The sequence below is a fragment of the Ixodes scapularis genome, unplaced genomic scaffold, assembly GCF_016920785.2.
Source record: "Ixodes scapularis isolate PalLabHiFi unplaced genomic scaffold, ASM1692078v2 PGA_scaffold4__175_contigs__length_147842914, whole genome shotgun sequence".
Taxonomy (NCBI): domain Eukaryota; kingdom Metazoa; phylum Arthropoda; class Arachnida; order Ixodida; family Ixodidae; genus Ixodes; species Ixodes scapularis.
Window position 1 is genome coordinate 88,858,265 of NW_024609879.1, and position 16,418 is coordinate 88,874,682.

Below are 16,418 nucleotides of genomic sequence, written 5' to 3' on the forward strand. Positions count from 1 at the left end.
TTCATCAAAGTGCCATTCAATTTAATCGTAGCGCTTCCAGATTTAATCTTGGTGCCGGTCAATCTAATCCACAATATGTACATGCACGCTTTTGTCTCCGGTGGTTGTGTTTAGCTTACACATTTGATAAATCCGAGTAATTATTTATACAATTAGATTTTGTTGGGGACCAAAGATATATTTGTCAATATTTCGATCACGTGGAGTTACTATAGTTGTACCACTGACATGTGGATTACTCTTTCTTGAGTTATTAGTTCGACTTTCTCGACTTCAGCTGAACTGACACTCTGTTTACTTTTCCTCATCACTTCGACTTATTATTGATACAGTTCAGTTGATATAAGTATAATTGCAATTTGTGATTACTTTTTTTATTACTTCTCGCTATTACTGACACCTCCGACTTAAAATCGCTTTCACTTCTATTACTTCCACCTATCAAAACACAATTTACATATTAAAATTTCAACAAACATTTTTATTAATCTCGATTACTTGGAGGAATTATTGACAAAAATATAACTTCATAGAAACTCGTTTGATATTCTGATTAATTTTTGGTTGTGTAGCTATTATTGACACAAACAACTTTATAGAAGCAAATATTTTGTTACTCAGTCGATCACTCTGAATTTAAGATTGACAAGGGCGACCTCATATAAGTTCAGCTAAGAGTTTGATTACTCCTTCGATTAATCTGTGTTACTATTCGGCAAGTTTACTTCAAATTAATTAATTTAGTGGTTACTGTTTATCATTTCCCAATATGGTATTTATACAACTGAGTTAATATCAGCATTATTGACATCTTTCAGTAACTAGTGACCTATTTAATTTTATACTGTTCTAACTTACATAATCCTCTCTCATTATTACTCTGAGCTTTTATACCGCCGAGTGATTTATTATCAGCTCAGCTTCCATTTTGACCACCCTTTTGATTACTTTGATTTACTATTGACCCAATGGAGTTTGATTCGGCCTAAGTGACATCAGTTGACATTACTTTGAGCAAATTTTAGACTAACTGATTTATTATGAGCACGAGTCACATTATGATCGCTCTTTTGATTACTTAGAGTTACTAGTGACCCAATGAACTTTAATTCACCCTCACAGACCTATTGCTATATTACCCAAACATCAAGGAGAATGCAGGGGATTGGTGTTCCACGCGCCACACGCACAGGCCTTCCCTGTATAAAATATTCAAAGTAAGTATCCAAAATAAAGCGTTGACGAATGCACCTGCAAGATGAAATTTGTTTTAGGCATTTGCTTTAGAAAATTTGCTACTGCTGAGGCCAGCATGTGCGGCATCTGGAACACTAATCCCTGCATTCTCCTTGATGCTTGGGTAAATTAGCAATAGGTATATTGAGATCTTAATTACTTGATTACTTTTGATTCAACCAATTGATTAGTTATAAGCTTAATTGCTATTGTGATTAGTAGTTTGATTACTCCAAGTAACTATTTACTCAATAGACTTTATGTCAGCTAATTGACATTGTTGTGCCTTTCTTCATTGCTGACGAGTTATTATGCAATCAGTTCATCTAGTATTAGCTCAATTCAGAATATTATTACTTTTTTACTAATTAGTTACTTTTGATCCATAGACTTTAATATGGCCTAATTGTCATGATTCTTTCGATTACTTTAAGGTAATATTCTAACAAATTATTTGTTATGAGCTCAATTAACATTATGATTACTCTTTATTTAAGTTACTATTGACTCAAGTAACTTTAATTTGGCCTAAGTGACATTTTGGGGACTCTCTTGATTACTTCCAATTAGTGTACCACCAGTTTATCTATTACAAGCTCAATTCACATTATTATTACTCTGTTGAGCACTTGGAGTTACCCAGTTGACTTTATTTTGGTCTAATTTACATGGTGATGACCATTTTGATTACTCTGAGGTAATATTAAACCAACTGAATTATTATGAGCCCAATAGACTCAATGATTACTCTCTTGATTACTTTGAGTTACTTTTCACCCAATTAAGTTTTATTCAGCCTACATGACATTTTGATGACTTGATTACTTTGATGTAATATTCAACCAAATAATTTATTATAAGCCTTTGACTATATCATTACTTTTTTTATTACCTTAAGTTACTATAGTGATGGAGTTGACTTTAATTTGGCCTAATTGACATGGTAATGACTGTTTTGATTACTTTTAGTGACTATTGACTTAATTCGGCATAACTGACATTTTGGTGACTATCCTAATTACTAAGATCTATGATGAGCTCAAATCACTTCAATATTACTCTTGATTACTTCAAATTACTTTTAACACAACAGACTTTAATTCAACCTACATTATATTTTGGTGGCTATTTTGATTACTTTGAGCTAATATTCAACCAAATGATTTATTGTAAGCCTAGTTGACATTATGGTTATTCCTTTGATTACTTGGAGTTACTATTGACTCAATGAACCTTAATTCGGCCCAATATACATCTTAGTGACTATTGTAATTACTTCAAGTTTTACAACCAATATATCTATCATGAGCAGAATTCACAGTAGTATTACTCTTGATTACTTTGAGTTACTTTTGACACTATTGACTTAAATGCAACCTATATTACATTGTATTGGCTCTTGATTACTCTGTTTTAATATTAAACCGATTTATTATGATTTACTATTAGCTCAAGTCACAATTTCCCCGCTAAATTTAGTGGGGAAACTGAATTGGTGTTGAGGTCACGTGACATCTAATTCCCCGCTAAATTTTCGCTAAATTTCCCGCAAAATTTAGCAGGGAAACTTTCACAAAATTTGCCGCTAAATTTAGCGGTAAAAGTTTTGCTAAATTTTTTTCTGAATGGGAGGCGAGGAGGAGGGCAGGGTACGGAGGGGGAGGAGGGGCATACCCTCCCCTCCTCCTCAAGAGCTGCGCTCTAACTTCGCATTACAGAGGACTGTAAACGTCTTTAATTTTTTTTGTTTGTGTTTTTCTCAGCTGAGTTAAGTTTCAATTTATACTTCGTCTCAACCTACGATGGACTAGGGTCTGAGGGCTGGCGGGCGGAGCACTGCATCAGAAGAGCTTGCATCTGCATTACGGAGGAGTGCATGAGAGAAATTCCGATACACAGACTACGAAGTGCAGTAACCTAGCACACATGGTTCTCTGTTATGAATGCGCTATTTTATATTGGTGAAATAAAGGAACATGGCTATTTAGTTTCATAAGCGTCCTTGCCGTATTTCGTAAACCTTTCAACTGTTTGGAGAAGTTGACGGAGCGCAGGCAACACTGAAATAAAGTCGTTTCGCCTTAGCCATAACAATCTAATCCAATCCAACTTTTGCGTACGTAAAACATACTCATCTTCATTTCTTATTAGCCACTGGTTCTGATCCCGAGTTCTCTTTGCCCCATCGCTTCTAGACGGTATTTAATCCCTGAAGTAGTCTTCGGTAGTAGCAAGCAGACGGAGCCGCTGCGAGGGCTCGATAAGCAGACAAAAAGCTCGCCTCCGCATGACGCGTTTTGGTGCACTGATACGTACGACAGAGCAAATATACCACATGGTTTCTAACAGGCACGTGATTGGATCTGGTGGCCTGTAGCATTGGGCTTTAGTCCATCGTGGGATGAGACGGAGTATACTGAAACGATTTTCCACATTTCCCTTGGACAAGGCAAGCATCATGCGACTGACATTTTGGACAGGAATGTCAATACAAAGCACTTACCAAGATTTCTTCAGATTGCTCTTCAACTGCAAAACAAAAATGAAAAAAAAAAATGCTCAAGAGCAGCACCCGCTACAACAAGCTGACAAACTTTCAGCACACGAAAAAAAAACTTTCAGAAATTCAGAATGACTAATTCAAAGATGCTGGCTGTCAAAAAGCCATAAACAAGTAAATTTAACTGGAAAGCTGCACTAAGAAGGGTGCGTGCCAAATTTTTATTTATCAACTAACCGCAGTTGGCAGCTGCGGCAAATTCCACCCATAAAGCGATCACTCATAAGAAAGTATTAAAATAGAAGCCCCGACAACTTGGGTCCTCAGCAGCTTGATGGACCCAAAGCGTTCAGGCCCCCTCCCCCTTTTTAAAACTCTCAATTACGTTTCTTTATTGTGCATCCCCATTTGTGAAACAAGCAACTTGTACAATCACACCGTCAAAATTCAACTGACTTTCATTCTCTAGCTCCTTCCTTCTGATCTTCCAGCAAAGAGGGGGTGGGGGTGGTTACGCTTGCAGGGGGCTGCGAAATGCACTTTGACTCGCATGTGAATTTTCTCTAGGTAAAAGCAAAAATTTCGCACCCAAAATTTTTTTTTTTTTAGGGGGTGTTTGCAGAAGGAAATATATTTCTCGCAATCTACGAGATATAGGTACATTGGTCAAAATCGAACAAGGAGGTTGTGTATTCCTGCGTTCCAACCAACACACTCCAGCGACATTTTTACGGTACTGTGAGACTTGTAAATTTTCAAACAAAAACTTTGGCCTAAACATTTTCAAGTTTGCAGTTCTGATTGCTTGCGTAAAAAGTCCCTCCGGAAGTATTATGACAACCCTCGATTTATAAACTGCATCCCAAACGCAAAACCACCGTAAATGGCAAACGGAGTGTTAAGAAAAAATGACCGCTAAAAAAAAATGACCGCATCTCCAGGTGGTGAATGATGTTGATCGGGGTAAAGTTCTGGTGGTGCTGATGATACAGATTTTGTTCATAGGTAGTGCTGAGGATGCTGATTTTTTAAAATTTTTACTGCTCATAAGTAGAGCTGAGTTCTGGGTGGCGTTTTAACTTCATTAGCCAATGCACGCAATTTAACACGATTATATAAGCATTTGACCGCAGCGCCCTCCCCTGTATAGACGTTGAGCGGCTACATGCAACGGTTCATCCATAACATCCCCAGCTCTCGAGTTACTACCACATCTCAGAGCCCCCTACTCGTCCCACAGTCGTGGCCGAGTGGTTAAGGCGATGGACTAGAAATCCATTGGGGTCTCCCCGCACAGGTTTAAATCCTGTTGACTGCGCAAACATTTTTTCTTTTTTTGAAGACAGATGGGATGGCAACCGATGTGAGCACAGATGCCGGACAAGGCTAGACCCTAAGGAGGTTCGCCCCTAAATAAAAATTGGCGTGTGTATGTTTACACAGCCTAAAATTTTGTCTGCCTCAACGGCTGGCAAGTCTCCCAGCTCTAGATGAGCAATTTAGCCACTGCAGTATAACCGCTAGCCTGGGGTCTTCAACATGCATCATGCAGTAGTGATACACGCCTGCATGCCGGTACGATGCTCATACAGATTGAAACGGGCAGGGGTGATGATTGAACCCAGGATCCCTGGGTTCTGCAGCGCGAGCTTTTGCTCCACGTGCTCCGAGCTGGTGTCTGCTAGCCCACTCGGCCACCAATCCCCCAACGGAGCATGAACATTTTTTGGAATCGCCGTCATTCAAATGCTTATTCACATACCGTCAAAACACGAGAAGGTGTTTGTCCGCGTCATTTAGAGAAGCAAATGCAATAAGGCAAGAAAGCTTGTTTACTATACACAATGTTTCGAATTCTTTAATAAAATAACAAACTTAGCTTAGAGATCTTCCTCAATGAACAAGTCTTTCTTTTCCTAAATTTCAAAATGCGAAGAGTGAGAAAGCTAGATAACTCCAAAATGAGTGCTCAAGCTTCGAAACTACCTATACAACTCCGAAAAACCCATTATTTCACTGTATAATGCAAGGTCATGTCTACTCCAAATTTATTTTAAAAAAAAAGAGAGTAAACTGAGAAGTACCGATACCCCAAGTACAAAATTTACAAATGCAGGACCCCAATTATAATTTGTTTCCGGGTGCAAATATTGATCAACGCCTACTATACTTCGTTTCACGATAACTTGGCAAACTGTGGAGGTTGTGGCCCCATCGACCCAATGAGGACGTCGGACCAAAGCACGTGACAACACTCCGTGGTCGAGGTCACAGAGCCCTCCTTACCGCCGCAGCAACAGCGCTGTCTGCGACAAAAAGTGGTTCTGGGCTTCTTTTTCTTTTAGTAGTGTTGCGGTAAGACTCCTCTGACTGCAACGCTACACGACACAGAAGAAAGACGAAGAAATGTTACTTTTCAACGATACCTAACGTGGATCAACGCTTTTCCGAGAAAAACATGGCTTTTGAACAACGTTTGAACCATCGCAGTTGTGTAATCCACCGATTCCGCCTAAAATACTGCCCTGGCATTAGCACCTGCTATAGATTCACGGGTAAATTGAGCATATGGCTGTTTCGTCAACTGTTCCCGAAGAGCTTGCTACTCTAGCGGTTCGTTTCGCAGCAGACGACTCTCAACCGGCAGACGACAGCCGGTCCCTTCAGGCCTCGCATTTGGTGCAGCGGCATGAACGCTCTTGGGACACGACGTCACGTGTCTCATTCCAACGCTCTCACTGGGTCGCAGGGGCCGTAGCCTCCGCAGTTCGCCAAGTCATTGTGAAATGGAGTATGTATTGGAATACAATCCGTAATAGCTAAAATAAATCCGGGCTTTATCTGGCATTGGTAGTTTTTGGCAGTAATTTTTTAAATAAATGTTGCTATTTATTTATAATCTTTCTTCCACGGGTTTTTTTTTTCGTCACCTAAACTTAAAACTAGTTACGCTCTAGATAAATAAATGGTTCTCTGTTTTATTTCAGAATTCAATAAAAATCTACGCCATGCGAAATGCAAGTCTGTTTCTTGCACAGGGGCTGCGATGATGTCGGAACATTGAGCTATTATTGGCGGATCGGAAAAAATAGTAGGTAGACCTTGAGGCATCTAGCACTGAGGTCTACCCACTATCCTTCCAATCAAAGCCAATCAGAACTCGGTGTCGTTCTGACGTCACCGCAGCCCCCGCGTAAGCCGAGTAGAGTGCTGACTGCTATCTCTATATGGATCATGTATTTATCTGGTCAAATTTAGATTTACTCAAAAATATCCATCCTTATTTAAAAAGCTATTAGACATACCTTTAACAGATGAGTTTAGCGGGAATCTTATATTAAGCTGGAATTTGGAGGGACAAGAATTGCCTGAATAGATTCCGACTCAGAGTCCCGGCATGGTTTGGAGGTGGCTGCTTTCTTCGTTCCACAAAATGAAATTTTGTCATGGATGACATCTTTCTGTATAAAAAAAAGTTCCTGATATCCGTTGCCATTTTTTTCCGACCCAAGTTAGTCAGCGAGGAAAGAGGAAAGGAATGCGCGAGATGTTCTCTTACGTTTGTGCGGGAATATACCCGATCAAGAAGAAATCCAGAGCTGGTAAAAAAGTGAGGCTTACTATAAACTTTTGGAAACAACAACAAATGTATGGCTGTGAGTTTCGATTGGACAGTCTCTGATGCACCTTTCCCTTGGTGCCAGATAGTGACACATTGAATTATGGCCAAAGGGTCAGTTGAGTTGACTTAGTGCGAAGGTGATTTCGCAGAACTGCCCCTTCCGAACACAGACGTCCGACCTCCCGATTTTAACCCCCAGCCTCGTGGTTCTCAAATGGGGGTCCGCGAAGGCATTCTGGTGGTCAAAAAAGCGCTGCATCATCAGTCAAACGCGGCAATAAAAGTTGTATTTTTTCTTAAATTGAGAAGAAACGTTCCAATTCTTCTTGAGCGAGTTTTCTCGTGTGTATGTCAATGAGAGAAGTATACTTCACATGGTCACTTTGCTATATCCATTTATTAAATCATTATCATAATTAACCTTTACATTTTCCCTCCCCTGACCATGAACAGGGTCCTTCATCATCTTCACCGATTCATAAGGGGTCCGTGAAACGTGAATGGTTGAGAACCACTGCCCCAGCACCTCTCCCCAACGTCCTCGGAGGGCCACATCCACCACCACCACTCATGGTTGGCTCTTCCGTGAATCGTCTTGAAGACACGTGGCTTATTACCGAGGCTGGAGAGCCCCATCCTCAAGGCCAAACACTGCGCGTCCTTTGGCATGTCAACTATGCGGCACTCGGCGTGGCTTTTGCAAGGGCAACCTGAAACCGTGTGCATCCTCAGCTCATGGGACACGGAGTTGAAGAGAACGCAAGAGGAATGGCCCATTAAAATCTCTAGTGGAGCTAGGCTCCCGAGGCTCTGAAAATGGTGTTTGTTTGGTCTCTGCCCGGCGAAGATTGTTGTTGATTTTTTCCTTTCTGATTGGCACGGCCTTTCCCAACCTCCCCCCTAACGTCCGCACAGCCCTAGGCATGCGCTGTGCACAAAGATACTGCTGGAATATCTGGACGGAGAAGTGGATACAGATGCGAGAGTGCGCGAAAATGAAAGGGTCCGAAGGAAACTTAAGAACTTGGTGTTTGGGCCGTTTCACCACTTTTTTGCTTGGGGCTGGTGTCTGGGCTTTATCGCCACCTAGCGTTCATTGCGGGGGATTACGGTGTTCTCAAAAATGAGTGTGCCCCCCCCCCCGGTTTGGGGGCGAGGGGTCACAGAGGCAAAAGTGAGGCAACTGATTGCCAGTTTCTTTCAATTTGTTTCTTCCACAGACACAGGGCAAGACCTTTCTTATTTTTTTTTTTCAGATAATGATACTTTTTAAGTATAGTTACTTTCAATTTTATTTTTAAATTGCTTTCGGTTGTTTCTTCGCTTGTCAGCAAACCAATGGTCACTCTGCTTGCTTGGGGAGGTGAGGGGGCAACTGCCCCTTTTGCACCCTCCTGCTGATGCCCATGTATATATATATATCTTACAACAGTGCAATCCACTTATAACAATACCACGTATAGGCCGAATATTTTTGATTCGAATATCGAATAGTTTTTCCACGCCTTTCATTAACGTTGCACCACACTTAGACGAAAATCCAGCTAAACTCGTGCCAGTTGTTCCACTTGTTCATTTATAAGCTAAGTTTCATCTATCTATATTTATGAACTGTGACCTCAGAAGGTCTGATGTCTTGGGAACGCAAGTAAATAACGGATATGACATAAAATGAATCCTATAAAGATGGCCAACTATGCCAAATCGAGTGAATTTAAAAATCTTGCTATATAAAATATTGTTTCTTTAATCTCGAGTTTACAAAACTGTAGAGCCCTTCCACTTCTTGTGAAGATGGAGGACCAGCGAAGCCGTTATCTTCACGACGTCTAGGGCGACCTCAAGGACGACCTCAAGGACGACGTCTAGGACAACCTTAAAGGGGTTATGACACGAAAATTAAACGGATAGATTATTCTTGAAATGGAATGCTCATAGGCTACTTAGTATATACACCAAGTTACGCAATTTTTAGGGCTCTGATAATTGCAATATTCAATTTACGAATTTTTATCATTTTCATCTGGCGACCAGGCAACACTGCTCAAGTTAGTCACTCCATGGTGTCCATAAACCACGTGACCATGATCACACTCTCATTCTAGGCGCCCCCATGATCGCCCAAGCTCTTCTCGTCACGGTACGAACAAAACCGCTCAAACAGCTCGATAAACTGAAAGCTATTCTCGCTTTGGCCCCCGGCCGGTTGACCTTCCACCCTGCATGCGCCTGCGAGATATTCCCGGACGACGGTGACCACGGCGAACTCGTCGTCGCTGGAGCTCGTCAGCAGCGGCTCGCAGACAAAATGAACAGCTTTTAACGTCTCTTGATAGCAATCACTCCCATCGCTGCTGCGATCAATGTCGAACACTTCGACAAGGCGATCGATGCCGTAGACGTAATCGTGACAGACCGGATGCTGGAAACGTGGGAGGTAAACGAGGAAGCTGAGAGTTGATATGCCAAGAGAGCCGAGTCTGTGAGTGCGTGCAAGTAGACACCACGCTGGAGGCTGGCTATGTCATCAGCCTCCAGGTCCGCCCGGATCTGCCCCTCCGAGGGGCGCGCATATAAATCGATTTATCCACGAAATTATCGTGCCTTTTTCAAAACAAATTTAGCAGGATTATAGGAACATACAATGGGTCCTAGCAGTATAGTTGTGTAATATTTTATTTTTGGCGTGTCATAACCCCTAACCTTAAGGACGACTTCTAGGACGAGCTCAAGGACGACGCCTATGACGACCTCAAGGAAGACCTCGAGGACGTCTAGGATGACCCCAAGGATGACTTCTAGGATGACCTCGAGGACGACGACTAGATGACGAACTCAAGGATGACTTTTAAGATGATGCCTAGAGGATGACCTCTCAGACGACTTCAAGGATAACTTCTAGGACTACCTCGAGGATGACTTCTAGGACGACCTCGAGGACGACGTCTAGGACGACCTCAAGGACAACTCCTAGGATGACCTCGAGGACGACGCCTGGGACGACCTCTCGGACGACCTCTTGGAAGACTTCTAGGATGACCTCGAGGACGATGCCTACAGATTGATAACAAGGGATCTGGACTTCACTATATAATAATGCCAAGGAAGGCTGACTCACACTGGTTGCCCTCTCTTTTTGTTTTTATTTATTCACACTTCACCTCTTTGTTTTCATTTATTCACACTTGCCACAAGCAATTGGGAGTTTTCTGTCGACATGTGAGGACACATTTTTTCCCAGACCCTAGCTTATAACAGCTTCGCTGTAAAAACAAAGAATCGCACATGATGAACGCAGGTTCTAAGGGCATCTCTGCCTAACATATACTTTACTACAATGGAGATATACACACTCACAAAGTTTCCATTTATTACAGCGAAGCTGTAATAAATGGAAACATGCATCCTCACATGTCAACAAAAACTCCCAGTTGGTCGTGGCAAGTATGAATAAATAAAAATAAAAAGGGGGCAACCAGCACAAGTCAGCCTTCTTTGGCATTATTAGAAAGCGAGGTCCTGATCCCTTGTTATCATCTGTAGGCATCGTCCTCGAGGTCTTCCTAGAAGTCCTCCTTGAGGTCATTCTAGAGGTCGTCCTTGAGGTTATCCTAGAAGTTGTCCTCGAGGTCATTCTTGAGGTCATCTTTGAATTCCTAGACGTCGTCCTCGGGTCGTCCTCGAGGTCATCCTAGAAGTCGTCTTTGAAGTTGTCCTAGACGTCGCCCTCAAGGTCATCCTTGAGGTCGTCCTAGAGGTTGCCCTCTAGGTGTCCTCCTCGAGGTTGTCGTAGAAGTCATAATTGAGGTCGTCCTAGATGTTGTCCTCTAGGCACCGTCCTCAAGGTCATCCTTCAGGTTGTCCTCTAGGAATCATACTCAAGGTTCAACTGAAGTGGATGGGCTCTCCAATTTTTTTTAAAATAAAGCCTGCACGCATGTATGCTTTTCTTCCATGTAATTTTTTTTTAAATAAGGCCTGCTTTGAATGTATGCTTTTCTTCCCAGCACGCAATTGCGAAATTCATACTTTTCCAAGTGTTCATCGCAGTGGGTTAGCCCGTTGAGTGCTGCGCTTCTTATTGAGCGCTGGTGTAATGCAGAGAAGCAACACCCGCGGAGCTCGCTTCTGGAAGTATTGCTTCTCCGCGGTGCACCAATGCTCGGTATGAAGCGTGCTCAGCAGGGCTAGCCTGCCACAATAAACACTTTAAAAAATGTGAATAGAGCAGTTCTTGAAGCGAATATTGAATAGAGTATCATTTCGAAACTACTACTCAAAATTCCGAATATTCGTACAACCCTAGAAAATAGTGATTTTTTAGTTGGAAGCAAATACAAAAAGAATAGTTTTGAGTCAAATGGAATAATTTCGAAGCAAATAGTTTCTGGTCATCAATAATCATGGTAGAGACTAAGAAAAAAAAGAACATGACAAGGTCTGAAGAGTTCTCTTCCCTGATCAATCACCAGCTAGCCTGCACACTTACTTTTATTTCAATACAGTCCTGTCTCTTTTATATGGACACTTCCATTGCCCCTAAGAATCGTCCACTATGTAAATCGTCCATAACCAGAGTCAAGATCACAAATAATGAATTGGAGGTGCGGCCACAAAGGACGGTTTTTATTTAGGGAAAAACAAATGCTGAGACTTATTTGCACATACACTTTAATGGGATTAGAAATGCAATCCGCAACAGATTCAAGCGAGTAGACTATTGCTCGTATTTTCATTGCTACTTGCGTTCCAGCATTGGTTGATGAACTCATTTGAAGTATGTAATGCATACTGTTTTTGTTTGTCTTTTTAGTCTTAATCAACGTATGTTTCACAGAATTTCAAACTTCTAAATACTTTGAAAATCTTCAAAGTTGCCAAATAGCCGTATTCAATCTGAACTTTGAATCGAACATGGCGTCATTCGCTTCAATATTTGAAAGTTTAGAATATTCACACAATCCTAGCTTATAACGATCAGTTTCTAGAGTTTCTAGTCCAGATAAAATGATAATTGGTTATAACGATTAAAATTTCAGATTGTCTCGTTATCGTTATAAGTGAAATTGCACTATAGTCGCAGCAGTTCTTCAGTAGTCATCAAGTCTCTTTTTATAACACAATAACTTGGTCAGAGCGCCCCACCATGCAAGATAGTATAAAACAGCTGAGCGAGTTTTTGTGAATATAAAGAGTTAAAACAGAAGGACATGCAGGCAGGTACCATGCCCGTTTAAGTAAGAATTGTTGCAAAGTCTGTTTTCAGGAATATAACTTTACCTGTCGGTGGAGCAATGGCGAGGCCATTTTCTCTGCGAGGCACTGCAGGTCCGGTCTCTGCTCCGTGGCTGTGTAAAGTGCACATACATGGCGTTGCATTCAGACAAATTGTGCACGTTGCACACAGCAATGCGTGTGCACAAGAACACACTTTGTATAAAATAATGTGAGGACAGCGTTGGGAAAGTGGGTCAGAAGTGGTGCGAGGCAATACAAATAGATGTTAAAGAAAAGACATGGAGATGAGATGAGAGAGTGAAAGGCGAAAATAAATTGAAAAGAACTTGTGCACATATATAGTGAGGTAAAATGTTTCAAGTTGTAATTTGTTTGGAAGCATCTTTGCACTGGTTTTGACTGAGCTTAAGAATGGATCTGATATAAGATTAAGACTGGCTTAAAGTATAGATAAGTGGTTGACTGATAGTTTAGCTATAACTAGCATTTCACCCGTCAAAAGCAGTTTGTCTACTTAGCTACGGTGTGCTCACTTCATAAAATTTGATGTAAGCCTTTTCTCGTCATTGATGTCTGGCAGCCTGTTGCTTGCATTTCTGGAATGCTTGGGTTCTCTCAAGTTAATGTAAACGATACTAACACTGAATATATTTTATTCTTTGTAGGGTGCAACCTGATGCCAATGATTGAAACAAACAATCAAGATCTTCAATAGCAGGGGTACATATTTGCCCAGTTATGTCAGTCAATATTTTGGGTCACAGGAGAGGTAGAAAAAAGACAGGGTGCAAGAAAAGGCTTTATTTCAAGCAAGCAGACAGCAGAAAGAGATAGAGAAGGTGATCAGATTACAGAAGAGAAAGAGGATACCACAACACAAATGCAGACACGGCAAGACATATCAGCAGAAGTATCACAGAGACAAGCTGCTATATCACAGATAGAATTTCACTGAAATTATTAGGCCTGAGGACATTTTAATATTTTTTTTTCTTTAGTAGTCCTGGCAGCACATAATTGAAATTAAATAAAACTATGGACTGACTCTGCTGCCCAATTGTCATTGGCCATACGCTCAATATATTTCCTGTATAGCGCTTTGTCCAAGTGCATAGCATCTTCTCCAAATAATCATCCAGAGCACTGAAAATGGTTGCAGTTGCTCGCTACAGTTATTACGGAACTGCAACAACCTAACACCACAACCGACAATTAAAGCTTATAGTCCTAAATTCTTTCAAAGACATTGACTCGAGAGTAAAAAAATTTTGCAGGTTCAACACGGGCACTCACCAGGATTGAACACATCTTAAGTGGCACAGTTAAGTATAAGCAGAAGTGTACCCTACGACAGATTTCTCACCAAGTTCTCACACCTGACATATTTCACACTAATACCATGAGAGTGCTCGTGAACACCATGAGCCCGGCAACATGTAATGCACAGGACAGTTTCTCAAAAACCGGAGATCGAGGAAATAAAAACAAAATCGACAAAATGCAAACAATGGTCTACTCCGATTCTTTTCTTGTGTTGCCAGACCGAGGGAAAATGCAAAGTCGATAGGGAAATATTTTTCTAACGTGTAATAACTTCAGTAAAGGAAGTCGCCACAAAGATGACACGCCTTTTAGGTGGTGTAGTTAAGGAAGAACAAAATAAAGTTTACAATGAAACCTTCAAAGGCAACCAGTGCCTTCTGAGTTTCCTACGATACGTCGCACCGAAAAACGCCGTCAACAAGAACAGGACCCACTTGTACACGTCCGCCACTAGCGACTGCGCAGTTTCCAAATGCTCCGGCGGATGCCGCACGATCCTCGGGATGGGCCGGATCACGGAGCGCTGCGTCGGCGTCGTAACGACGGCGGCCACCGTCCGAGGTGGCAGTGCGTGGTGAACGCCCACCGGTACGCTGAGGCGGATCCCATCTGACGTGAATTCGTAGTCTTCGTAATCATCACTCAGGTCTATGAGGTCCTCTTCCGGTGCCCGCGTCACCGGAACTGCCTTGGACGGTGGCCAGCGGTAGCTGGCACTACCGCCGCCGCTGGAGACATTGGGGACGCTCGTGGTGCTGTGCTGACCGGGCAATGAATGGGACGAGGCACTTGTGAGGTTCGTGTGCTGAGGAAGTTAGACGGAAGCAACAATCGGTAAGTTGACGAGGACCTTCGCATATTTGGAATCTGTGTGCTGCTAATACTACTGCAGCCAAGATGTGCACCTAGTTTATTTTTTTGCATATACAACTCTTGTTTGTTTCTATGTAAAGCTGTACCGTTCTTGGGTGTATAACTTTCCTCGTTCTTGAGTACTTTTACTTATTTTTACTATCGCAATTTTTGGCAGCCCATCTCTCGTGTAACGCCTCATGCTAGGGCCTTTGAGGCATTAAATAAATAAATTTACTGGGATGAAAGCCTGAACAGAGTGGATTTTCTTAGCTGTTCACCAGTCAAGTAGAAGACGCGAATTATGGTACATCATTGGTAGATGTTTCCATTATTCCTATCATAATCTCTCCTGCTTTAGGAAAGAAAAATCCATTTATTCATTATACACTTTAATGAAGGTCCACAGGCATTATATAAGGTGTTTTTCTAAACTTTACAAATAAAATTAAAAAAAAAGCCACGAGAGTTACATTAAGGTGGTCCGTGCAGGTGAGTTACATGGATAAGGGGACATAATATTGGGGGCTAATCGTCACAGTAAGTCAAATAAATAACTAGAATTTGTTGATTAACTTTTATTAGTGAAAATAATCACATGGTTCCCATTAGAAACTTGCAGAGCATCCAGAAAATCATTAAAAACCACCCAATCAGAAATTTCTAGAAAGTCTGAGTGCATGGGAAGCACAGAAGTGCACCAAAGTTACCACACCTGCAAAACGCACAAGACTGGCAGGGTGAAAACGCAAAAAACAAAGTGCGAGACACATGCACGCAAAAACTGCCGAGTCCGACATACTACGAACTGTTGGTCGGATACGACAGGTTTGGCTACACCGGCCTTAGCACGCGGCTAAATCGCCAGATATTTGCGCACGGCGGTCCGACCCTCGGACGGCTGCAGCCAATGGCAACACGGACGGCGCCAACGTCACGTGACGGTCAGCCCGATCGGGAGAGAAGGTCCTGGGCCGGGGAAGCGGATGTAATTGGTACGTCATACAAGTCGTCATCGTTAAGTGGTTCGGTCGTGAAATCACGTGACCTTCGGGAGAGACACAGCAATGCGCGAGATGCATAGTCGCGTGATTTGTATACAGTGCTCGCTTCGCTGGGAAGGCTCCCAAGGTCCGCTGCGGTCCGTCCTGATTGGGGAATGTTGAGCGAAAAATTAACCCCACATAAAATATTCAAAGGCACGTGAACTTTATTGGAATATAAGACAAATATTTTGCCTTTTTTAAAGCCAGAAATACCACGATCAGGCGGAATTATGCAACAAGCGGACGAATTTATGCGTGGCGTTGATAGTGGTTGATTGCGATATCTTGACTGTCAATATATAATGCCCGCTCCTGCCGCCCCACTAGAGCTGCAGGATGTACAAATAAAATAAAATAAATAAATTAGAATGGCAAAGGGAGGAATAATGTTTTTGTTTTTTATGGCTCGTTCGCACCTGCGAAACGCCAAGTGAATCCGTGAGGAAATCGATGTATTGCCGGCGAGGGGCGGGGGGGGGGGGGGGATTTTTTTATTGGAAATGGTATGTTCGACTGCAAGCGCAATCGGTCCAGGACTGATTTTTCCTGCACAGAAAAAGTTTTCACGTCGCCGCAGCCAATCGGAACGCACGAAGGAAAC

General features: G+C 42.1%; 1 protein-coding gene across 3 annotated transcripts in view; it reads right to left on the reverse strand.

Annotated features, from left to right (window-relative positions):
- LOC8040811 (WD repeat-containing and planar cell polarity effector protein fritz homolog) overlaps window positions 1-16,418 on the reverse strand; it is a 65,014-nt gene that overhangs the window by 3,973 nt on the left and 44,623 nt on the right. For 2 of the 3 annotated variants that reach the window (XR_003919465.4, XM_029986121.2), the window contains exons 24-26: window positions 14,354-14,724; window positions 12,639-12,706; window positions 3,740-3,765 (exon numbers count right to left, since the gene is read on the reverse strand). Coding sequence is in view for 2 of the 3 variants with exons in the window: in XM_029986121.2 (XP_029841981.2) it covers window positions 3,740-3,765; window positions 12,639-12,706; window positions 14,354-14,724 (465 nt within the window). In the remaining variant the exon portion in view is untranslated. The remainder of the gene's footprint in view (window positions 1-3,739; window positions 3,766-12,638; window positions 12,707-14,353; window positions 14,725-16,418) is intronic. The other variant, XM_029986123.2, reaches the window with a different exon arrangement.